General features: G+C 36.2%; 1 protein-coding gene across 1 annotated transcript in view; it reads left to right on the top strand.

Moving 5' to 3' along the window:
- Positions 1–27088, top strand: part of ARAP2 (ArfGAP with RhoGAP domain, ankyrin repeat and PH domain 2) — a 192414-nt gene that overhangs the window by 147113 nt on the left and 18213 nt on the right. The window contains exons 26-28 of the mRNA XM_061191308.1: positions 4131–4270; positions 12870–12952; positions 14059–14094. Of these exons, the coding sequence (XP_061047291.1) occupies positions 4131–4270; positions 12870–12952; positions 14059–14094 (259 nt within the window). The remainder of the gene's footprint in view (positions 1–4130; positions 4271–12869; positions 12953–14058; positions 14095–27088) is intronic.

Here is a 27088-nt window from a genome sequence, read left to right as displayed (position 1 = left end):
ACATAGGTTGGGGAGGAAAATTTTAAGCCCACAATTTTTTAAAAAGCAAACATGAAATTATTATTTTTTTCAAGATCAGATGAGATTGGGTGCATTCATGGTGGTATGGCCATAGACTGAAATTCTTATTTTTAAGAGCAAAATTATGAGACAAACATGACTTTTCATGTATTCAATGCCTAAATTTTATCTTAGAGTTTTAAAGACATGAATAACAAGTATGGACTGGAGTAGTTAGAAAAAATCTTCAAGGATGAGTTGGGTCCAGAAGTGGGGGTAGAATTTGTATAGAACCAAGGAGAATGGAATTTCCCTTAGGTTCACTCAGATGATCAACTTCAGTCATGCCACAGAGACACAGACTGGTTTTCCAAACAGTGTATTATGATCAACTGACTTATAAATAAATATATTTTAACTTAATAGCTTATGAAAATGAGTAGGAGGAGTCTAGTTTATTTAGTCCTTGAAAAGTCAGGGAAAGAAGTTTAGGCTTTTAATGTTAGGTAAGTAAGACTTCAAATAGTAAAAAAAAAAAAAAAAAAAATAGAGTTTTGGAAAGGGGATTAACATGATAAAACAGTATTTGCATAGCACAAATCTGGAATTATATGGAGCCATTAGAAAAGCAGGACATGGAATTATAGAATCCTGGAGTCTAGGTATTAGGTAGACAAGGCAGGGGTTAGGGAGATGATATTGGAAAAGAAGTGGAATTGAACCCCATAGAGAAACTTTGAGAGAACAATGGCTGAACTGCTAGCTGACTGGACATGAAGGATAAAGGGGGAATATGTATTCTAGAAATATTATTCCTAGTTTATGTTGCCCCCGCTTCTCTCTCTTTGTGTCTCTCCCTATCTCTGTCTGTCTCTGTCTCTCCTTCCCAAGACCCTCCAAGCTCCTCCACAGATCAGTTATTTTATTGGGATTAGGGGCCGCTAGTTAGGAATTACTGTTTTTGTCTAAGAACTTGAGGTTTTTCAAATGATTTGGAAAACGTTTTTTTTTCTTTGGGTGGGGAGATCAGTTTCATAGTCTCAGTAATATGATGTCTGTTCTGTTTAAATAAATAAATTTGACCATTCTGCATGGTTTCATACATGTACTTTTTAAGGGCTTTTCTAATTAATAACAAAATTACAGCACAATATAACAAAGAATACCAATGTGTTATCTTACCCAGTGTTAACTCTAAAGAACCCTCACTGAACTCAACTGAGCCTTCTTTCCTTGTCCGAGCAAACACCTGGAGGGGGAAAGGGGTTTATGATTCTCTAAAGATAACAGTATCTCTAGATCTTAAACTTTCTCCCCAGGATGAGGTAGAGGGAGTGAAAATATAAGTGTGAAGTACATAGCTTCATCTTGGCCCTTAAGCGATGGGTATTTTTCCTACTTATTTTAACATTGTGCGAGCTTTTAGAAATTCTTCTAAGTTCTCAGTATTTATCATGGAACTTAGTGTTTCAACGTTCTTTTTGGTCTTTCCTTCTCCTTAACATATATTCCTCTCAAAGCCTCCTCCCGAGTCCCTCAGTAATGTGTACACCAAGATTTAGCTAAGATACTCAATTACATACGATTTTTTAAAATAAATTTTAATAAATATGCAACCAAAGGTGTCAACAATATATTTTTTTTGCTAAGCCGGTTTTCTATTTGACCTGTGAGTGGTTTACTTTAACACTGGACATACGATTATTTCTTATTGGTAAAATTAGAAAGCTTTATTAAATTGAACAAAAATCTTAAAAAAGTATAATCAGAAGGTGTGAATGGAATTGGTTTGGCTTAAGAAATATATAATATCTTTCTTTATCTCACAACTTGATTGTAATTTAATGCTCTTAAAATACTTTACCTATTTCTAAATCAATAGTATTATAAATGCCTTTCTCCACTTTTGTGTTCTAAATCAGCTGAATCACTAAGCCCACCCAATGTTTTCTAAATTGCTTACCGTATTTCTCCTATCAGGATATATAAGCATTGTTTGTTAGTCCATGTTTACTCTGTCTCTTACACTGCACTGCAAGTCCAGAAATCATCTCTTTTGAGGTTACTGTATATTATTAGAACCAAGTGCATACTGGACTCTTAATACTTCATGAAGAATGAATTGATGTCATATGAATTTTGCTGAATACTACTTTTATATTTTTTCCTTGATCTTCCTATTGCATTAAAATACATGTTTCAAGTCTTTTAATTGGAAAAGTGTTATTTTTAATTTAAATAGAAGTTATTTAGCTATAAAATATTATTTAAAATATTTTTCTATGGAATTAAATATTAAGAGATTATACCAGAAGACAAATTTTAGCAGTGTATTTTTCAGAAATTATTTTAAGGTCACAGACCACCTAAAAAGAACCTATTTTAGTATAACATCGCAATTAAAAGAATGTTATCTGTGACCAGTATGCAGATCATGAAAACTATTGGGGCTTGTCAGTTACTTTTGTTTGCAGTTAGGATCAGTGATGCGATTAATCATGGGGATTTTTGCTTCCAGGTTGTCATCCCATGCTCATATTTGAGTTATAAGGCACTATTTCAATTTTTTCTAACTTTTGTCTTCTTATACTAACTATAATTGTGAACGTCTGTGTAGTATTTGCTGTACAAGTAAAGGTTTTCCCCAAACCAAGGGATGCTAGGTTTTAGATTAAGAGTTTTTCTTTCTAAAATCAAGTTATTTGTAAATTTTAGAAACTCTGCATGAATATTTAAAAATTGTGTCACCTTAATACCAGGAAATTGCTAAAAGCCCTCATCCTGATATAATGTCTCACGCTTCATCTTTTATGGACATGATCTAATGTGAGGACAACAATCTGCAGGATAAGTGTCATTACTCCTGTTTTACAGGAAAAGCAGGAGTTGACCCCAGAATGACCATGTCATGGCTACTTGGCTTCAGGTTTCTTTTCTTTCCACTGTTCCTCAGTTCTCAAGTAGGCAGTTGAATACTGTTGGGATTTCAAGAAGAAAGCTGTAGACTAGAGATACAGTGATAAATTTATTCATGATAAATTTACACAAATTCAACATTTTTTTTTTTTTTTTTACCAAAAGCGTGATTTTTAATAGAACTGTTGAAATGATTTCTAAGTGTGGGACACTGGCAGTATTGCACGAGCATTATTAGCAGTTTTGCCTTATTTACCCTTACCTGTTTCATAGGAATAGGAATTTCTCTAATGTCTCAAGAATTCCTGGATTCCTGAGACAGGATTCCAGAAGAGATTTCTCTTTTACCTGTGTATTTTGCATTGTTTATATGAGTGTTATTCAAAGAAATAAAATGCAAGCTGAGTATGTAATTTTAAATTGCCTAATAGCCACATTTTAAAATATATATATAAATATATATATAAATAGGTGAAATTAATTTTACTTGTATCTTCTATTTAAACTCACATATCCAAAATATTATCATTTCAACATGTAATCAGTGTTATAAAATTGTGATATATTTACATTTTTTTGGTACTAATCTTCAAAATATGGTATATATTTTATACTCATAGCACATCACAGTTGAGACTAGCCATGTTTCAGATGCTCATTAGCCAGTAGCTAATTGGACAGCATGGGCAGGCCTATGTATTATAAATAGATACAAATAGATCTGGTTACTGGATCTATGACTTATCCAACACTCCCCTGACACAAGGTGTTCCCAGAAATTAACTAGAGGCTTCTTAATGGTAGGAAACAAGTTATTACTTTATATCATCAAAACTGAAAATAGGGACTTCCATGGTGGCGCAGTGGTTGAGAATCTGCCTGCCAATACAGGGAACACGGGTTCGAGCCCTGGTCTGGGAAGATCCCACATGCCGCGGAGCAACTGGGCCCGTGAGCCACAATTACTGAGCCTGCGCATCTGGAGCCTGTGCTCCGCAACAAGAGGCCGTGATAGTGAGAGGCCCGCGCACCGCGATGAAGAGTGGCCCCCACTTGCCGCAACTAGAGAAAGCCCTCGCACAGAAACGAAGACCCAACACAGCCATAAATAAATAAATAAATTAAAAAAACTGAAAATACAAAAATGTTTTATATTCTATTCCAAATAAATGAAAATGTACCCAACTTACAAAAGTAAATGTTATACTTTACAGAGAGGAAGGCCCTGGAAAGTATCAAAGAGGGAGTCTTGAAAATCAAAGAAGAACCATCTAAAATACTCTCTGGAAATAAGTTTCAAGACCGGTATTTTGTTTTACGAGATGGGTATCTCTTTCTTTACAAGGATATGAAGGTATTTAATATATGTAGTATTTGAATATGTATATACTTTTGTGTGAGTGTTAACATTCTTATATCATGCCTCTCAGCCCTCTCTCTTGGAAGTCAAGGCCTCTAGTAAATAAAATGTACAGTAAGCTGATGATTACTTTCAGCCTCTGAGATATGACATTAATGCACCTAGTAACACAGTAAAGAACTCCATATACGGCCTTGCTGAGCACTCATATATTTTAGGGCAGAGATTGACTTAAGTTCTAAAGAAAAGTCTAATATGCGTTACATAAACTAGCATATAAATCAGCATCTCAGTCAATAAAATTAAGAGAATGTGTCATGCCTTAAGGGAAAAGTGGCTTGAGTTTAGCAAATGGAAATTAATAAAATGTAGATAAAAAGGCAAAACCCAAATGCTAAATCTGATTAAAAATTAAATCTGATTAATATATTTCCTATACTCTTGAATGAATTAATTCGTAATATTGTATTTATTAATTGAATCTTACTGATGTATCCCAATATGTTTGAATTCCCTAACAGCTTTTATTAATGAATTGAGGAATGGAGAGAGGACTTAGAGATGAAAAAGAGGGAGTAGGTATAAGAATATCGAACTTAGCATCAGGAAACCTCAAAACCGCCAAGTTGGTTGTGTGAATAAGAATCTTAAACTGTCATCCTCAATTTCTAGATCTGTAATATGATGATGATAGTATGAGTCCTGCATGCCAGATTGTTGTAATGCTTAAATAAGAATATATATAAAAGTTCCTTTTCAACTGTGAAACATATATATATATATATATATATATATATATATATATATGAATAAGGAAGAATATGAATAAGGAAGTTCCAGTCTGAGAAAAATATATTCATAGTACATATATCTGAAGAGGGACTCATTTGCACAATATAAAGAGCTCCTCCAAATCAACAATAAAGAGACAACCCAATAAAAATTGGGGCAAAGTACTGGACAGACATTACAGGAAGGAAGACATAGGAATGGCCAATAAGTGGTTGAACCAAAAGTGCTCAGCATCATTAGTTATCAGGGAAAATGCAAATTAAAACCACAAGATATACCATTAGTACAACTAAAATCATAAGAGTGACAACATCTAATGTTGACAAGGACGTTGATTAACTAAAAGCCTCATCAATAACTGGTGGAAGGGTAAAATCACACAATTACTTTTAGAACTTTTTGGCAGTTTTTAAAATTAAGTTATTCATACATCTACCCCATGATTCAGCAACTCTATTCCCAGGTATTATATCCACTAAAGCACTTGTTCAAGAATATTCATAAGCAGCTTTATTTATAAAAGCTAAAACCTGTAAACATTCTAAATGCCCATCAATAGGAGAATGATATATTCAGACAATGGAATAATATTCAGCAATAAAAATGAATGAATGCAACCACATGGGTGAATGTTCAAATCCTTGCTGAGCAAAAAAGTTTGACACAAAATAGTACCATATGAGTCTGTCTATAAAAGGTCTAAGAAGAGGCAAAATCATTTATGGGGATGGGCGTCAGAAAGTGTTTGCCTATGGTGTAGAGAAGGTTTGCTACTGAAGCGAGGAGATAGGGTCCAGTAGGGTACTTTCTAGGATGACAGAAATAAATGTTCTCTATCCAGTTTTGGGTGGTGCTTACATGGGTATATACAGTAACATTTCTACTTCCTTGAGATTCAAGCAATATCCAAGCAATTCTTTTAAATGTGGAATGACAGCAGGACCTAAAGATACTTTTTTCCATTGAATTCTAATATTCGCTTGAGTAAGCATTGCTTGCATATTTCAAGTGTGTGACGCTTCACTATGTTGTGTTTTGGAGATCTATAAAGAAGGACCAGACTAGTAACATCTATTATTTAATACTGTATTGTTATGAAGGAAGAATTATTAAGCAGCTTTCCAAAGTTCTATAGCCCCATTTAGTTGTGGCTTCTACTGAGCTCTCCGCACACGGACCACTGTCCTGTATGTTCCTCCAGCGGGGAAGCCTCCAGGTGGGCATAAATAAATTTTAGTAGCATCCTACTTAGTGTATCCATTTCATGTTCATGTTCTTCAAGAACAGTGGAATGTCCAGGCAGGGAGCTAACGAAACAGCACTGAATTCCGCAGCCCTTATCCCTCTCTTCAGAGGGCTGTATTATATACTGGAAGTCACACTTTGTTACTCCATCTGATAAACCTAGCAGGGAATCTGTGTGGGTATCAAACGATTGTTATCGTTTATTATCATTTGATATCATTCTTCAGTTTTTTCGGTGCAGGAAGGGTGGAGTTTGCAGAAATAAGGCATTTAAGAATTTGGGATTATGTGAGCCAAACACATCAGATTTTAAGGTTCATGAACTGTAGGTTTATGTTCATGAAAGGAAATGCTAAACTTCACAGCTGATTATTCTAGCCATCTAGAACTGAATCTGATTGAATTTTGTTTGGTTTTCTTCAATGCGTCACCCACCTTGATCTTCATTAGACTCACTTCCTTCATCCTTGTCCTTCCATTTACATGTTGGTTAATTGTCACTTGTGTAGTTGGATATCTGCTTAGGGTATTTTAAAATCATCATGGACTTTTTAGTCCCATTAAGGAACCTACGCTTCCACTGTGTAGCAACAGAAGGTTGCTAGAAACAACTAGTAGCAATAGAAGTGCAGTCATAATGGCCCCAACTAACATTCAACCCGTTAATCCATAAAAAGCAGAGTTCTATACATTTTGCTTTGGTTATCGCACCATATCTTTACAATAATCCTATGAAACTAGTGCTATAGTTATTCCCCCTTGACAGATGAAGAAATGTAGTATACCAAGATATTACATAACTTGCCCAAGATCACTTAGCCTATAAGCGATAGTCAGACTTCATTCCCAGGTGTCTATTTCCAAAGGCTTTATGCAGGGACTTACTAAAGAAACAACAATTTGTATTATTTTGGCTTGGTGTTATTGCTGATGGAATTTTATTTAAAGAGGATAAGTGTTTTCCATTTTAATAGTACCAAATATTTTCAAATATGACACTTTACACAATTCAGGTTTTTTTATAATGTTTTTCCCCAAGCTGATGTAAATTTTAAAACCTGCCACAAGGAAGCCTGTTCATGGAGAAATTACTTTTTTAAGATGAAATGATTTTGTAATTGAGCTAAAGAATCTCATCCCTTAACAGAATGTTTTTAAGAATTTGTATCTTTTTGAAAGGATCATCCTGCTTAATCTAAAATAATTCACACAAACTGGTAGACAGTAATAGTATTGAGAGCTTGCCTGAAAGACAGTGTTTCTTTTTTTTGACATTTGAAATTTTTTCCCGACGTTTATTGAAGTATAATTGACAAAAATTGCATTTATTTGTTATACAACGTGATGCTTTTGATATATGTTTACATTGTGACATGATTACCACAATCTAAGCTAACTAACATATTCATTACCTCACAGAGTTTTGTGTGTGTGTGTGCACTTGTGGTGAGAGCATTTAAGATCTACTCTCTTAGCAAGTTTCAAGTATACAATACAGTACTGTTAACTGTAGTCACCATGCTGTACTTTAGATTTCCAGGACCTATTCATTTTGCATAACTGAAACTTAGTACCCTTTGATCAACACCTTCCCATTTCCCCCACTCCCGTCCCCTGGAAACCACCATTCTACTCTCTGCTTCTATGTGAGTTTGACTTTTTTAGATTCTGCGTATAAGTGAGATCATATAGTGTTTGTCAGAAGGATAGTGTTCTTTAAAGACAATGAAGACATTTTATTTTTATCACAGTGACCTCACGTTATGGAATTATAGTCTGAGTGTTTGAAAGTTGTATTTATGCATCTGTCAGAATCAATTAATGCAACTGATATTTTAATTTGCACATTAAGGCAAGCAGATGAGAGACTTATGGTTTTCCTTTAAACGCAAACTACTGTTATTTTCAACACATGGTGTTATTTTGCTGGTTATTTCTTCATGTTGCTGGTCTTTCCCTTTTAATATTGATGGGCAAGTCACTGGCAATGTTTGCTTTTCAAATGATTTTACAGTAAATAATCAATAGTAAAAATCTCCTAGCTTATTTGAATAAAGATTTGGCTCTGGTTTGACAGTTGCCCTTAATATATGTGTGCTTGTACATATTTAGAAAATGATTTACTGAGAAGGGAGTAGAAATTACAAATTGAAAAGTGTATTTAAAGAGACTATGTGTTAATTAGAGATAATTTATGAATGCTCATTAACAACAAATTAGGGTAATACACAGGGAAAGATATATTTTGTTTTGAGAGTTTTCCCTGCACAGAAAATGTTAATTAAAATGTTTTCAGACTTGATTTACATAAAAGGTGAGAAGTTTCAAAGAATATTATCATTACACCGTTAATGGTGTGAAAAAAGCAAATGGGGAGGCAGTGGTCGTTAAAAGTTGCATGCACTAATAAGCAAACTCTTCTTAGTAACAAGAATAATTTTTTTAAGCACACTAATTTAATTGGCTTAGTTAAAATTTTTACTTTGAAATATACTGCCTGTAGCAACATACTATACACTTCATAACACTTCAACTTTTTGAAGAAATACTCCAGAAAGTACACATACCAAAAGAGTTGTAATAAACCAACAGTAAAGTTATAATGCCAAAAGAGATTTCTTTTAATAGAACTTTGCATTGGGATCCTTACAGTTCCTATTTATGCTTATTCAGTTTAAAGATTGAAACTGAAAAGGGTTTCTTTCCACCTTGGCTGAACTCATCTTAAGTTATGGCATCTATGTTCTCTTTGGACAGGATAGAATACAAAGTCATGAGCTGGCATGTCCAGAGTGGCTTGGGAATCAGTTGTATTACTTCAGGCTCTCTATCTATTGCCAACAGTATTTCAAAATATAGGCAGTCCTGGGCTTATCAATGCCGTGTATAAATAAGACTACTTAGATCAGGCACAGTGCTTCTCATTCTTAAATGTGCAGGTCCCCTCTACCTGTACTACTGGAATTGCAGCCTCTCACCCAACCCTGCTGCTGCCTCCATTGGGACCAGCAGTCTAAGCTTTGAGGAGGGACATTAACCTCAGTTGTAATCCGATTGAACCTCTGACAAAGGTATCCAGGAGTCTGTGCTACTACATACACTCCTACGTTCTCCTCTCCTTGACTCTTTCCTATATGGAAAACTTACTGCATTACAAAGCTACCTCACTGTTCCATATCAGACTTCAAGTGTTTGTTATTCCTTAACATTCAGTAAAGTAGCAAGCTAAAAAATCAATACCCCAAAACCAAACACATAAACTACCAGAAAATGACCTTAAGAAGAAGAGGCTTACATGAAGAAAACTACAGAACTGCACTGATAGAAATGAAAGAAAATTAATGTAAAGTCTACTAATATTGATCTATGGACTTCCCTGGTGGTGCAGTGGTTAAGAATCCGCCTGCCAATGCAGGGGACACGGGTTCAAGCCCTGGTCCAGGAAGATCCAACATGCCGCGGAGCAACTAAGCCCATGCGCCACAACTACTGAGCCTGCGCGCTAGAGCCCTCGAGCCACAACTACTGAGCCGGTGTGCCACAACTACTGAAGCCCACCTGCCTAGAGCCCGTGCTCTGCAACAAGAGAAGCCACCGCAGTGAGAAGCCTGTGCACAGCAACGAGGAGTAGCCCCCGCTCACCGCAACTAGAGAAAGCCGACGCCCAGCAACGAAAACACAACGCAGCCAAAAAATAAATTTACATATAAAAAACACAAAAAAACACAAAGTCTACTAATATTGATCTATAGGTTTAATGTAATTCTTTTACAAAATCACAAAGGGAATTATTTTTAGAACTTGGAAAAAATGATTTGATAACTCACCTCAAAGGGTAAACAGATAAGAGTATTTGCAAACATTTTGGGGGACATAAAAAGTAAAATAATTGTCAAGTATTTCCCATCCAACTATTTATTCATACAGTAAAACTAAAATAGGTTAGATAATATCCTGGCATAAAAATGAACAGAGATAACATTGGTAACATAAAGTGAGGTAAAAGATGTAACTATTTATCATAATTTATTTTTGATAAATATGCCATCATAAATGCATGTCTAAAGAAAGATTTGTTTAATAAATAGGGCTGGGATAATTGTTAACAAAAGTTTTTCAACTTAAATTCTCATCTATACTGTATGTGAAATATATATTCCAGATGGATAAAAGAATTAAAACTTTTAAAATAGCAACCCTTCAAGCTGCATGACCAAGTAATTGAGTATTTATCAGCTATCTGGGAACCCTTTAAACTTGAAGCAATAGCTAAGAGAGTTCAAAAGGAAAGATCAATATATTTGACTTTATAAAAATAATAAAAGTAAACAGTGAGCAATTTGGGTAGACAATTTCATTTAAAAAGATAAGGCAATTGCCTATTTGCTGTATAAAGAACTAATGTCAATAAGTAAATTTTTGACCAAATCAAAACTGAAAATCGCTAGTGAATACAGGAATATGTGTTTAACTGTAAGTAAATGTACCCTATCAATTTTGCCAAAATCTTAATCATGTTCCTAGCCTTTGACCCAGTGATTCCATTTCAAGAAATATAGCCATACAGGAAAAAAAATCCAAAATATTTTTTAAATTATGTACCATGATAATAATAGCAAAATTATTGATATGGGTGACTAGGAGTAAATTCACCATGTAAATTCCAGGCCTTATCATCACCACCACACAGAACACTGGTCACCAAAGCATGATTCCTGATATTCCTGCTTGCTTTTTTCTCTACGTTTCCTCTGTATATTCTCCTAACCTGTTTTCTCTGCGGAAACCAATTTTTAATTTTATGAACATATTTTCCACCCTTTACTTTTCATCTTTGACTGCTTTCACAAAGAAAAGACTTTATAGTAATAGTTTAACATTTATAGAACTTAGGACTTATTTGAGCTACATATTTGCTAAATGGGCTTTTGTGCATTGTCCTAGAGTTCTAACAAGTTGTCTATCTTTCTATTTCTATGAAGCAATGTGCTCTAAATTTGTAATACTAATAATTGTAATTTGCTGTGCACTCAGTATATGGCCAGTTATTGGACTAAACCCTTTAAAGGCACTTTTCTTGTTTAATCTCTACAATAACCCTTCACAGTAACCCTTTACTTTCTCATTTAATCTCCATAATAACCATGTGAGGTAGTCGCTGTGTTTATTATCCCCATTTACAAACAAGAAATGAGAGCAGGGAGCAGTAATGTGAGGTCATGAGCTGGTAAGTAGCAAGCCAGATTTGCACCCAGGTCTCTGATCCCCTTAGTTATAACTGCTATCTGCCTACCAGATTGAAAATAAGAGACTTCCTTGAAAATCTTTAGGATGTGGGGAAAGCTTGTTTTAATTATTATTTCCATGGCTATTATCTTTATAAAGTCTATTGCAGTCTATCCAGCAATAAATAATAAAATGTGTATGGTTTGATATTAAAATTTTAAATTAGAGTATACTTAAGTTTTGCCTCTGTCAGATAACTTTCCTAATGGTTCAAGGATTTAAATTTTTTTAATATTAATCAGATAAATATGTTGGGATGTATATGGAGAATATATAATTGATCTAGAGCAAATGTAAATTCTTTTTTATAGTCTACTTTCATGATTAGTGAAAATTTTCATTAATAGGGATATTTGAGATAGTTCAGTCTAGCCCTGTATAGTTTTGTAGTTCTGAAATCCAAAAAGTACAGAAAATCATAACTCATTTGGTGGAAAAATCTGATCTAAACCAACATGAAGATATTTGTTTTAGTCCATTCAGGCTGCTATAATGAAGTGCCACAGACTGGGTGGCTTATAAATAACAGAAATTGATTTCTCACACTTCTGGAGGCTGGGAGTCTGAGATCAGGGTGCCAGTGTGGTCAGGTTCTAGTGAAGATCTTCTTCCGAATTGTACTGCCTACTTCTCCTCGTATCCTCCCATGGCAGAAAGAGGGCAAGCTAGCTTTCTGGCCTCTTTTAAAAGGGCACTAATCCTATTCATGAGGGCTCCAATCTCATGACCTAATTACCACCCAAAGCTACTACCTCCAAATACCTTCACATTGGGGTTTATATTTCAATTTGGGGGAATACAAACATTCAGTCCATAACAATATTTATGACCTTTACTTATTCACACTGTATGAAATGTCATGCATTTTTGTAGAGAAATATGAATATATTTGAATATAGGGTGCTGCCCCAGACAACACTGGTGGTATGGAGTTACAAAATATATTGCACATGTATTTTTTAAATATGAAAAAATGAAAAATTATCGGTTCTCATATACATCTGGTCCCAAGTGTTTTGAATAAGGAATTATTGTATGTGTGTGTTTGTATATACGTATACACACATATGTAATCATACATATGTATCCAGATTTATTTAAATTTATAACATTGTAATCAAAACAATCTTCATTTGCTAAAAATTTGGTATTACATTCATGAAACATTGGAGAAAGTAAACATTCTAAACTTGATTCTTAATACTTAAGGAAAATAGAAGGATACTGATAAAATCTGTTTAATTACAAATTATCCTGTTTTCCTTTACAGAGTAGTAAACCTGACAAAATGTTTTCTGTCAGTTCAATGAAGTTTTATCTTGGAGTAAAAAAGAAGATGAAGCCTCCAACAAGGTAAAGCTTGGAAGGGAAGAGTGGTTGAAAAAGTTACAGGAAAGTATGTCTGTTCGAGGACTTAGGGATCAGTGGCATTAGTCTAACTTGTTATAAGTTAAGCTTTAGAAAGATTCCTTAAGTTGCCACAGACATGTGGCAGGGGACCTGTGGCAGATCAGGGGAACCTGTGTGGGTGGATAAGGAGGGATGATGATGTTCCCACTCAAGTCAAGCTCCTGGGTGATTGCATCTCCTCTGTGTAGAACAAGAAATCCCCAGAAGGCCCTGTCTACTGGGAAGCACATGGGTTTCTCCACATCCCATTCCTTGCTCAGTCACAGCCTGGCAATGTAAGGAATGTTCCAAACAAGTCTACCCAAAGGAAGACAAATGCTGCCCTCCAGCCTCCATGGCTTTTAGAACATCTTGGTCCTGGCTCTATAATTTACCCCCTTCGTTTTGCTGAGTTTGGTAATAAACCCACAGCACACAGATGGTTGAGAGGAAGTGGACCCTTCTTAAATATTATGTTTCTCATTAGCACTTGAATCAACCCAGCATTCGAGTTATACCACACTTTCTCATCACGGATTACTTTGATTAGCTAATTAATGTTTGCACTAATACTTTTAATATCATGAAATGTCATTTTAATGAACTGCATATGATTCAGATTCTATCACTGAAAATGTCCTCACGTTTGCCTCTGTGCTTAATTTCTAAGCCCAGCACATATATCTGTGTTGTGACTGGCACATTCTATAAAATTTCTCACAGTATCAATAAGTAAATATACATATTATCTTATTTTGGCCATTTTCCTAGACATCTGTCCTTACTCAGCCCCAAATATCCTGTGAGAGATTTCCCCCACTGCCGCATAACATCACGAGACCCTTTCCTCCTGTGTCCTTCAGTGTATTTAAATTTGTAGCCAAATCCCTCAACATCTATCATTTACCTCTAGATAAATCATACCCAGTGAATCATCACTTGTGGGTATCAATTCTGTTATGCATTCCCACCATTAAATATTACCTCCTTAACATCTAATCCTGTGTATTATCTTGTAAAATGAATCATTTTTAATATGTATGCATGTGTTTTTTCCCCATGCGATGCAGTTGGGGATTGACGGCATATTCTGAAAAACATCTCTGGTAAGTTAACAGCCAGCAGGTTTTGGATTTGATATATTGATGATACACGATTAGTAAACGAATAACGATATTATTTGGCAGATAGATCTAGAGACAGGAAATGTTTCTTCTAAGTGAAGTTAAAATCTTTTCTAAATACTTTGAGCCTAAGAAGAGGAAAGTAGATTTGCTTCAGGATTTAGGTCTATTTCAGTCTCATGTATCCTATTTGCCAATGCCTCTAAAGAGAAGCTACACATGATTTCTTCCTACTTATTATGTAAATGTGGAATCTCTGGTTTTATGGGATAAGCAGGCAAAACGCAGTTTTAAATAAAGGATAATAAGTCACCAAAATTGAGAGTTAAAAAAAAAAATCTTAGTTTCAAACCTGTTCTTTCCATAGAGGTACTTTTTCCCATTGATGTCACCAGGATCTAGCCACTCTCCACAGAGATTGGACTAGATGTCACCTTCTCCCTTACCAACCTGTGTCTAATCAATCCCTAAGCCATACCACACCTGCCTCTTAATTATCTCTCTGATCCGCCCTCTATCTTAAAGCCTTAATTCATCTGCCTGGATTATTCCAGGAGTCCTAAGTGCTCTTCATGCCTCTGACTTTGCTTTTGGTTTCTGGTACATTCTCCACCCAGCAACAACGAGATTTTCTAAAATGTATCATGTTTCTCTTCTGCTTTAAAACTCTTCTGTGAATCCTAAACCTACAGGATAAAGTACAGGATTACTGGCACAGCACACAAGACCCTTTAACATGAAGCTCCATCAACTGCATCTCCCACGACTTTCCCTCTTTTACTTAATGATAAAATAATAATCTGTCTTAATTCATCATACATGCCTTGCTGCTTCATGTCATATATTTAATATATGGGGTCCCTTTATTGAACCTTCTTCCATAGTATGTGCTCCCCCTTCCCTCATCACTTTTATCTTCTTCCTGCTGATCTGGCAAACTCAGCTATCATTTATTATTCAAACCATAGCTAAAATGCTCTAAAAGTCTTATCAGATAACTCTCCCCTCTAATCATAGTTTATTTCTTCTTTGCATCTACAGTATTTCGTGCACATGGATGCAAAATTGAAATGATTTGTAGAGGGAACAGTTTTCTTGGACATGGTAATGGGAAGGGACACTGTCTTCATGAGAATCTAATGAAAGAAGCAAGGATTATTTTTAGAAGTTTCATTCTAACATTCTTCAAAATTATAATACAGGAATATAAAAAAATATAATTACATTGAAATGTCCATTATGCCATTCTAACATCAGTTACAAAATTTTCCTCTTATAGGAAACAACCTCACCTCATCCCCAAGTGTGTTGTTTCTGTTTTTTCTTTAAACATCATTATTGGAGTATAATTGCTTTACAATGGTATGTTAGTTTCTGTTTTATAACAAAGTGAATCAGTTATACATATACATATGTCCCCATATCTCTTCCTTCTTGCATCTCCCTCCCTCTCACCCTCCCTCTCCCACCCCTCTAGGTGGTCAAAAAGCACGGGGCTGACCTCCCTGGGCTATGCAGCTGCTTCCCACTAGCTATATATTTTACGTTTGATAGTGTATATATGTCCATGCCACTCTCTCACTTTGTGCCAGCTTACCCTTCCCCCTCCCCGTACCCTCAAGTCCATTCTCTAGTAGGTCTGTGTCTTTATTCCCGTCTTGCGCTTAGGTTCTACATGACCATTTATTTTTTCTTTTTTTGTTTTTTTAGATTCGATATATATGTGTTAGCATACGGTATTTGTTTTTCTCTTTCTGACTTACTTCACTCTGTATGACAGACTCTGTGTCCATCCACCTCACTACAAATAACTCAGTTTCATTCCTTTTTATGGCTGAGTGATATTCCATTGTATATATGTGCCACATCTTCTTTATCCATTCATCTGATGATGGACACCTAGGTTGCTTCCATGTCCTGGCTATTGTAAATAGAGCTGCAATGAACATTTTGGTACATGACTCTTTTTGAATTATGGTTTTCTCAGAGTATATGCCCAGTAGTGGGATTGCTGCATTGTATGGTAGTTCTATTTTTAGTTTTTTAAGGAACCTCCATACTGTTCTCCATAGTGGCTGTATGAATTTATATTCCCACCAACAGTGCAAGAGGGTTCCCTTTTCTCCACACCTTCTCCAGCATTTATTGTTTCTAGATTTTTTGATTATGGCCATTCTGACCCATGTGAGATGATATCTCATTGTAGTTTTGATTTGCATTTCTCTAATGATTAATGATGTTGAGCATTCTTTCATGTGTTTGTCGGCAATCTGTATATATTCTTTGGAGAAATGCCTCTTTAGGCCTTCTGCCCATTTCTTGATTGGGTTGTTCCTTTTTTTGATATTGAGCTGCATGAGCTGCTTGTAAATTTTGGAGATTAATCCTTTGTCAGTTGCTTCATTTGCAAACATTTGCTCCCATCCTGAGGGTTGTCTTCTCGTCTTGTTTATGGTTTCCTTTGCTGTGCAAAAGGTGTTAAGTTTCATTAGGTCCCATTTGTTTATGTTTGTTTTTATTTCCATTTCTCTAGGAGGTGGGTCTTGCTGTGATATATGTCATAGAGTGTTCTGCCTATGTTTTCCTCTGAGAGTTTGATAGTGTCCGGCCTTACATTAAGGTCTTTAATCCATTTTGAGTTTATTTTTGTGTATGGTGTTAGGGAGTGTTCTAATTTCATTCTTTAACATGTAGCTGTCTAGTTTTCACAGCACCACTTATTGAAGAGGCTATCTTTTATCCACTGAATATTCTTGCCTCCTTTATCAAATATAAGGAGACCATATGTGCGTGGGTTTATCTCTGAGATTTCTATCCTGTTCCATTGATCTATATTTCTGTTTTTGTGCCAGTACCATACTGTCTTGATTACTGTAGCTTTGTAGTATTGTCTGAAGTCAGGGAGCCTGATTCCTCCAGCTCTGATTTTCTTTCTCAAGATTGCTTTGGCTATTCAGGGTCTTTCGTGTTTCCATACAAATTGTGAAATTTTTTGTTCTAGTTCTGTGAAAAATGCCAGTGGTAGTTTGATAGGGATTGCATTGAATCTGTAGATTGCTTTGGGTAGTATAATCATTTTCACAATATTGATTCTTCCAAGCCAAGAACATGGTATATCTCTCCATCTATTTGTATCATCTTTAATTTCTTTCATCAGTGTCTTATAATTTTCTGCATACAGGTCTTTTGTCTCCTTAGGTAGGTTTATTCCTAGATATTTTATTCTTTGTGTTGCAATGGTAAATGGGAGTGTTTTCTTAATTTCACTTTCAGATTTTTCATCATTAGTGTATAAGAATGCAAGAGATTTCTGTGCATTAATGTTGTATCCTGCTACTTTACCAAATTCATTGATGAGCTCTAGTAGTTTTCTGGTAGCATCTTTAGGATTCTCTACGTATAGTATCGTGTCATCTGCAAACAGTGACAGCTTTACTTCTTCTTTTCCGATTTGTATTCCTGTTATTTATTTTTGTTCTATGATTGCTGCGGCTAGAACTTCCAAAACTATGTTGAATAATAGTGGTGAGAGTGGGCAACCTTGTCTTGTTCCTGATCTTAGTGGAATTGGTTTCAGTTTTTCACCATTGAGGACGATGTTGTCTGTGGGTTTGTCATATATGGCCTTTATTATGTTGAGGAAAGTTCCCTCTCTGCCTACTTTCTGCAGGGTTTTTATCATAAATGGGTGTTGACTTTTGTTGAAAGCTTTCTCTGCATCTATTGAGATGATCATATGGTTTTTCTCCTTCAATTTGTTAATATGGTATATCACATTGATTGATTTGCATATATTGAAGAATCCTTGCATTCCTGGGATAGACCCCACTTGATCATGGTGTATGATCCTTTTAATGTGCTGTTGGACTCTGTTTGCTAGTATTTTGTTGAGGATTTTTGCATCTATGTTCATCAGTGATATTGGCCTGTAGTTTTCTTTCTTTATGACATCTTTGTCTGGTTTTGGTATCAGGGTGATGGTGGCCTCATAGAATGAGTTTGGGAGTGTTCCTGCCTCTGCTATATTTTGGAAGAGTTTGAGAAGGATAGGTGTTAGCTCTTCTCTAAATGTTTGATAGAATTCGCCTGTGAAGCCATCTGGTCCTGGGCTTTTGTTTGTTGGAAGATTTTTAATCACATTTTCAATTTCAGTGCTTGTGATTAGTCTGTTCATATTTTCTAGTTCTTCCTGGTTTAGTCTCAGAAGGTTGTGCATTTCTAAGAATTTGTCCATTTCTTCCAGGTTGTCCATTTTATTGGCATATAGTTGCTTGTAGTAATCTCTCATAATTCTTTGTATTTCTGCAGTGTCAGTTGTTACTTCCCCTTTTTCATTTCTAATTCTATTGTTTTGAGTCTTCTCCCTTTTTTTGTTTACATTATTACTTCCTATAATTTTTTTTTTTTATACAGCAGGTTCTTATTAGTCATCAATTTTATACACATCAGTGTATAGATGTCAATCCCAGTCGCCCAATTCATCACACCACCACCCCTATCCCCCCAGGCCTTTTCCATACGTTTCCCTGGGTGTCCATATGTTTGTTCTCTACATCTGTGCCTCAATTTCTGCCCTGCAAACCGGTTCATCTGTACCATTTTTCTAGGTTCCACATATATGCGTTAATATATGATATTTGTTTTTCTCTTTCTGACTTACTTCACTCTGTATGACAGCCTCTAGATCCATCCACGTCTCCACAAATGACCCAATTTCTTTCCTTTTTATGGCTGAGTAATATTCCATTGTATATATGTACCACATCTTCTTTATCCATTCGTCTGTCATTGGGCATTTAGGTTGCTTCCATGACCTGGCTATTGTAAATAGTGCTGCAGTGAACATTGAGGTGCATGTGTCTTTTTGAATTATGCTTTTCTCTGTGTATATGCCCAGTAGTGGGATGGCTGAATTGTATGGTAATTCAATTTTTAGTTTTTTAAGGAACCTCCATACTGTTCTCCATAGTGGCTCTATCAGTTTACATTCCCACCAACAGTGCAAGAGGGTTCCCTTTTCTCCACACCCTCTCCAGCATTTGTTGTTTGTACATTTTCTGATGAAGCCCATTCTAACTGGTGTGAGGTGATAACTAATTGCAGTTTTGATTTTCATTTCTCTAATAATTAGTGATGTTGAGCAGCTTTTCATGTGCTTCATGGCCATCTGTATGTCTTCTTTGGAGAAATGTCTATTTAGGTCTTCTGCCTATTTTTGGATTGGGTTTGTTTTTTTAATATCGAGCTGCATGAGCTGTTTATATATTTTGGAGATTAATCCTCTGTCCATTGATTCATTTGCAAATATTTTCTCCCATTCTGAGGGTTGTCTTTTCGTCTTGTTTATGGTTTCCTTTGCTGTGCAAAAGCTTTGAAGTTTCATTAGGTCCCATTTGTTTATTTTTGTTTTTATTTCCATTACTCTAGAAGGTGGATCAAAAAAGATCTTGCTGTAATTTATGTCGAAGAGTGTTCTTCCTATGTTTTCCTCTAAGAGCTTTATAGTGTCCAGTCTTACATTTAGGTCTCTAATCCATTTTGAGTTTATTTTTGTGTATGGTGTTAGGGAGTGTTCTAATTTCATTCTTTTACATGTACCTGTCCAGTTTTCCCAGCACCACTTATTGAAGAGACTGTCTTTTCTCCATTGTATATCCTTGCCTCCTTTGTCATAGATTAATTGACCATAGGTGCGTGGGTTTACCTCCGGGCTTTCTATCTTGTTCCATTGATCTATGTTTCTGTTTTTGTGCCAGTACCATATTGTCTTGATTACTGTAGCTTTGTAGTATAGTCTGAAGTCAGGGAGTCTGATTCCTCCAGCTCCATTTTTTTCCCTCAAGACTGCTTTGGCTACTCGGGGTCTTTTGTGTCTCCATACAAATTTTAAGATTTTTTGTTCTAGTTCCGTAAAAAATGCCATTGGTAATTTGTTAGGGATTGCATTGAATCTGTAGATTGCTTTGGGTAGTATAGTCATTTTCACAATATTGATTCTTCCAATACAATAACATGGTATATCGCTCCATCTGTTGGTATCATCTTTAATTTCTTTCATCAGTGTCTTATAGTTTTGTGCATACAGGTCTTCTGTCTCCCTAGGTAGGTTTATTCCTAGGTATTTTATTCTGTTTGTTGCAGTGGTAAATGGGAGTGTTTCCTTAATTTCTCTTTCAGATTTTTCATCATTAGTGTATACGAATGCAAAAGATTTCTGTGCATTAATTTTGTATCATGCTACTTTACCAAATTCATTGATTGGCCCTAGTAGTTTTCTGGTGGCATCTTTAGGATTCTCTATGTGTAGTATCATGTCATCTGCAAACAGTGACAGTTTTACTTCTTCTTTTCCAATTTGTATTCCTTTTATTTCTTTTTATTCTCTGATTGCCGAGGCTAGGACTTCCAAAACTATATTGAATAATAGCGGTGAGAGTGGACATCCTTGTCTTATTCCTCATCTTAGAGGAAATGCTTTCATTTTTTCACCATTGAGAATGATGTTTGCTATGGGTTTGTCATATATGGCCTTTATTATGTTGAGGTAGGTTCCCTCTATGCCCACTTTCTGGAGAGTTTTTATCATAAATTGGTGTTGAATTTTGTCAAAAGCTTTTTCTGCATCTATTGAGATGATCATATGGTTTTTATTCTTCAATTTGTTAATATGGTGTATCACATTGATTGATTTGCGTATATTGAAGAATCCTTGCATCCCTGGGATAAATCCCGCTTCATCATGGTGTATGATCCTTTTAATGTGTTGTTGGATTCTGTTTGCTAGTATTTTTTTGAGGATTTTTGCATCTATATTCATCAGTGACATTGGTCTGTAATTTCCTTTTTTTGTAGTATCTTTGTCTGGTTTTGGTATCAGGGTGATGGTGGCCTTATAGAATGAGTTTGGGAGTGTTCCTTCCTCTGCAATTTTTTGGAAGAGTTTGAGAAGGATGGGTGTTAGCTCTTCTGTAAATGTTTGATAGAATTCACCTTTGAAGCAGTCTGGTCCTGGACTTTTGTTTGTTGGAAGATTTTTAATCACAGGTTCAATTTCATTACTTGAGATTGGTCTGTTCATATTTTCTATTTCTTCCTGGTTTAGTCTTGGAAGGTTATACCTTTTTAAGAATTTGTCCATTTCTTCCAGGTTGTCCATTTCATTGGCATAGAGTTGCATGTAGTAGTCTCTTTGGATGCTTTGTATTTCTGCAGTGTCTGTTGTAACTTCTCCTTTTTCATTTCTAATTTTATTGATTTGAGTCCTCTCCCTCTTGTTTATCTTCTCAAAGAACCAGCTTTTAGTTTTATTGATCCTTGCTATTCTTTTCTTTGTTTCTATTTCAGTTATTTCTGCTCTGTTCTTTATGATTTCTTTCCTTCTGCTAACTTTGGGTTTGGTTTATTCTTCTTTCTCCAGTTCCTTTAGGTGTAAGGTTAGATTATTTATTTGAGATTTTTCTTGTTTCTTGAGATAGGCTTGTATAGCTATAAACTTCCCTCTTAGAACTGCTTTTGCTGCATCCCATAGGTTTTGGATTGTCGTGTTTTCATTGTCATTTGTCTCTAGCTATTTTTCGATTTCCTTTTTGATTTCTTCAGTGGTCTCTTGGTTATTTAGTAATGTAGTGTTTAGCCTCCATGTTTTTGTGTTTTTTACGTTTTTTCCTTGTAATTCATTTCTAATCTCATAGCGTTGTGGTCAGAAAAGATGCTTGATATGATTTCAATTTTCCTAAATTTACTGAGGTTTCATTTGTGACCCAAGGTGTGATCTATCCTGGAGAATGTTCTGTGCACACTTGAGAAAAAGTGTAATCTGCTGCTTTGGGGTGGAATGTCCTATAAATATCAATTAAAGCTATCTGGTCTCTCGTGTCATTTAAAGCTTCTCTTTCCTTATTTATTTTCATTTTGGATGGTCTGTCCATTGGTGTAAGTGAGGTGTTGAAGTCCCCCAATATTATTCTGTTATTGTCGATTTCCTCTTTTACAGCTGTTAGCAGTTGCCTTATGTATTGAAGTGCTCCTATGTTTGGTGCATATATATTTATAATTGTTATATCTTCTTCTTGGATTGATCCCTTGATCATTATGTATTGTCCTTCCTTGTCTCTCGTAACATTCTTTATTTTAAAGTCTATTTTATCTGATATGAGTATTGCTACTCCAGCTTTCTTTTTATTTCCATTTGCATGGAATATCTTTTTCCATCCCCTCACTTTCAGTCTGTATGTGTCCCTAGGTCTGAAGTGGGTCTCTTGTAGACAGCGTATAGATGGGTCTTGTTTTTGTATCCATTCAGAAAGCCTGTGTCTTTTGGTTGGAGCATTTAATCCATTTACGTTTAAGGTAATTATCGATATGTATGTTCCTATGACCATTTTCTTAATTGTTCAGGGTGTGTTTTTGTAGGTCCTCTTCTTCTCTTGTGTTTCCCACTTAGAGAAGTTCCTTTGCCATTTGTTATAGAGCTGGTTTGGTGGTCCTGAATTCTCTCAGCTTTTGCTTGTCTGTAAAACTTTTGATTTCTCCATCAAATCTGAGTGAGATCCTTGCTGGGTAGAGTAATCTTGGTTGTAGGTTCTTCCCTTTCATCACTTTAAGTATATCATGCCACTCCCTTCTGGCTTGTAGAGTTTCTGCTGAGAAATCAGCTGTTAACCTTCTGGGAGTTCCCTTGTATGTTATTTTTCATTTTTCCCTTGCTGCTTTCAATAATTTTTCTTTGTCCTTAATTTTTGCCACTTTGATTACTATGTGTCTCGGCGTGTTTCTCCTTGGTTTTATCCTGTATGGGACTTGCTGTGCTTCCTGGACTTGGGTGGCTATTCCCTTTCCCATCTTAGGGAAGGTTTTGACTATAACCTCTTCAAATATTTTCTCATGTTCTTTCTCTCTCTCTTCTCCTTCTGGGACTCCTATGATGCGAATGTTGTTGTGTTTAATGTTGTCCCAGAGGTCTCTTAGGCTGTCTTCATTTCTTTTCATTCTTTTTTCTTTATTCTATTCTGCAGCAGTGAATTCCACCATTCTGTCTTCCAGGTCACTTATCCATTCTTCTGCCTCAGTTATTCTGCTATTGATTCCTTCTAGTGTAGTTTTCATTTCAGTTATTGTATTGTTCATCTCTGTTTGTTCTTTAATTCTTCTAGGTCTTTGTTAAACATTTCTTGCATCTTCTCGATCTTTGCCTCCATTTTGTTTCCGAGGTCCTGGATCATCTTCACTATCATTATTCTGAATTCTTTTTCTGGAAGGTTGCCTATCTCCACTGCATTTAGTTGTTTTTCTGGGGTTTTATCTTGTTCCTTCATCTTGTACATAGCCCTCTGCCTTTTCATCTTGTCTTTCTGTGAATGTGGTTTTTGTTCCACAGGCTACAGGATTGTAGTTCTTCTTGCTTCTGCTCTCTGCCCTCTTGTGGATGAGGCTATCTAAGAGGCTTGTGCAGGTTTCCTGATGGGAGGGACTTGTGGTGGGTAGAGCTGGGTGTTGCTCTGGTGGGCAGAGCTCAGTAACACTTTAATCTGCTTGACTGCTGATGGGCAGGGCTGGGTTCCCTCCCTGTTGGTTGTTTGGTCTGACACAAGGCAACACTGGAGCCTACCTGGGCTCTATGGTGGGGCTAATGGCAGACTCTGGGAGGGCTCACACCAAGGAGGGCGTCCCAGAACTTATGCTGCCAATGTCCTTGTCCTCACGGTGAGCCACAGCCACCCCCGCCTCTGTAAGAGACCCTCCAACACTAGCTGGTAGGTCTGGTTCAGTCTCCCCTGGGGTCACTGCTCCTTCCCCTGGGTCCTGATGCGCACACTACTTTGTGTGTGCCCTCCAAGAGTGCAGTCTCTGTTTCCCCCAGTCCTGTCTAAGTCCTGCAATCAAATCCCACTAGCCTTCAAAGTCTGATTCTCTATCAATTCCTCCTCCCGTTGCCAGACCCCCACGTTGGGAAGCCTGACGTGGAGCTCAGAACCTTAACTCCAGTGGGTGGACTTCTGTGGTATAAGTGTTCTCCAGTCTCTGAGTCACCAATGCAGCAGTTATGGGACTTGATTTTGCTGTGATAGCACCCCTCGTACCATCTCATTGTGGCTTCTCCTTTGTCTTTGGATGTGTGGTATCTTTTTTGGTGAGTTCCAGTGTCTTCCTGTCTATGATTGTCCAGCAGCTAGTTGTGATTCTGGTGTTCTCACAAGAGGGAGTGAGAGCACTTCCTCCTACTCTGCCATCTTGGTTCAGGCTCCCTCCCTTTTTTTCTTGATGAGTCTGGCTAATGGTTTATCAATTTTGTTTATCGTCTCAGAGAACCAGCTTTTAGTTTTACTGATCTTTGCTATCGTTTCCTTAATTTCTTTTTCATTTATTTCTGATCTGATCTTTATGATTTCTTTCCTTCTGCTAACTTTGGCATTTTTTTGTTCTTCTTTCTCTAATTGCTTTACGTGTAAGGTTAGATTGTTTATCTGAGATGTTTCTTGTTTCTTAAGGTAGGATTGTATTGCTATAAACTTCCCTCTTAGAACTGCTTTTTCTGCATCCCATAGTTTTTGGGCCGTCGTGTTTTCATTGTCATTTGTTTCTAGGTATTTTTTGATTTCCTCTTTGATTTCTTCAGTGATCTCTTGGTTATTAAGTAGTGTGTTGTTTAGCCTCCATGTGTTTATATTTTTTACAGATTTTTTCCTGTAATTGATATCTAGTCTCATAGTGTTGTGGTCAGAAAAGATACTTGATACGATTTCAGTTTACTTAAATTTACCAAGGGTTGATTTGTGACCCAAGATATGATCTATCCTGGAGAATGTTCCATGAGCACTTGAGAAAAATGTGTATTCTGTTGTTTTTGGATGGGTTGTCCTATAAATATAAATTAAGTCCATCTTGTTTAATGTATCATTTAAAGCTTGTGTTTCCTTATTTTTTTTTCATTTTGGATGATCTGTCCATTGGTAAAAGTGGGGTGTTAATGTTCCCTACTATGATTGTGTTAATATTGATTTCCCCTTTTACATCTGTTAGCAGTTGCCTTATGTATTGAGGTGCTGCTATGTTGGGTGCATAAATATTTACAATTGTTATATGTTCTTGGATTCATCCCTTGATCATTATGTAGTGTCCTTCTTTGTCTCTTATAATAGTCTTTGTTTTCAAGGCTTTTTGTCTTATATGAGAATTGCTACTCCAGCTTTCTTTTGATTTCCATTTGCATGGAATATCTTTTCCATCCCCTCACTTTCAGTATGTATGTGTCCCTAAGTCTGAAGTGGGTCTCTTGTAGACTGCATATATATGGGTCTTGTTTTTGTATCCATTCAGCCAGTCTATGTCTTTTGGTTGGAGCATTTAATCCATTTACATTTAAGGTAATTATCGATATGTATGTTTCTATTACCATTTTCTTAAATGTTTTGGGTTTGTTATTGTAGGTCTTTTCCTTCTCTTGTGTTTCCTGCCTAGAGAAGTTCCTTTAGCATTTGTTGTAAAGCTGGTTTGTTGGTCCTGAATTCTCTTAGCTTTTGCTTGTCTGTAAAGGTTTTAATTTCTCCATCAAATCTGAATGAGATCCTTGCTGGGTAGAGTAATCTTGGTTGTAGGTTTTTCTCCTTCATCACTTTAAATATGTCCTGCCACTCCCTTCTGGCTTGCAGAGTTTATGCTGAAAGATCAGCTGTTAACCTTATGGGGATTCCCTTGTGTGTTATTTGTTGTTTTTCCCTTGCTGCTTTTAATAATTTTTCTTTGTATTTAATTTTTTGATAGTTTGATTAATATGTGTCTTGGCGTGTTTCTCCTTGGATTTATCCTATATGGGACTGTCTGTGCTTCCTGGACTTGATTAACTATTTCCTTTCCCATATTAGGGAAGTTTTCAACTGTAATCTCTTCAAATATTTTCTCAGTCCCTTTCTTTTTCTCTTCTTCTTCTGGGACCCCTATAATTCTAATGTTGGTGCATTTAATGTTGTCCCAGAGGTCTCTAAGACTGTCCTCAATCTTTTCATTCTTTTTTCTTTATTCTGCTCTGTAGTAGGTATTTCCACTATTTTATGTTCCAGGTCACTTATCCGTTCTTCTGCCTCAGTTATTCTGCTAATGATCCCTTCTAGAGAATTTTTAATTTCATGTATTGTGTTGTTCATCACTGTTTGTTTGCTCTTTCGTTCTTCTAGGTCCTTGTTAAACATTTCTTGTCTTTTCTCCATTCTATTTCCAAGATTTTGGATCATCTTCACTATCATTATTCTGAATTCTTTTTCAGGTAGACTGCCTATCTCCTCTTCATTTGTTAGGTCTGGTGGGTTTTTGCCTTGCTCTTTCATCTGCTGTGTGTTTATCTGTCTTCTCATTTTGCTTAACTTACTGTGTTCGGGGTCTCCTTTTCGCAGGCTGCAGGTTCGTAGTTCCTGTTGTTTTTGGTGTCTGTCCCCAGTGGCTAAGGTTGGTTCTGTGGGTTATGTAGGCTTCCTGGTGGAGGGGACTAGTGCCTGTGTTCTGGTGGATGAGGCTGGATTTTGTCTTTCTGGTGGGCAGGTCCACATCTGGTGGTGTGTTTTGGGGTTTCTGTGGCCTTATTATGATTTTAGGCATCCTCTCTGCTAATGGATGGGTTTGTGTTTCTGTCTTGCTAGCTGTTTAGCATAGGGTGTCCAGCACTGTAGCTTGCTAATCGTTGAGTGGAGCTGGGTCTTGGAGTTGAGATGGAGATCTCTGGGAGATTTTCACCATTTGACATTACATGGAGCTGGGAGTTCTCTTGTGGACCAGTGTCCTGAACTTGGCTCTCCCACCTCAGAGGCACAGCCCTTACACCTGGCTGGAGCACCAAGAGCCTGTCATCCACATGGCTCAGAATAAAATGTAGAAAAAAAAGAAAGAAAGAAAGAAGAAGATAAAATAAAATAAAATACAATAAAGTAAAATAAAATAAAATAGTTATTAAAATAAAAAATAATTATTAAAAAAACAATTTTGTAAG

The sequence above is a fragment of the Eubalaena glacialis genome, chromosome 5 (genome assembly GCF_028564815.1).
Source record: "Eubalaena glacialis isolate mEubGla1 chromosome 5, mEubGla1.1.hap2.+ XY, whole genome shotgun sequence".
Taxonomy (NCBI): Eukaryota; Metazoa; Chordata; class Mammalia; order Artiodactyla; family Balaenidae; genus Eubalaena; species Eubalaena glacialis.
Note: the sequence above shows the minus strand (reverse complement) of the source record. Positions and strands in the feature narration are given on the sequence as shown.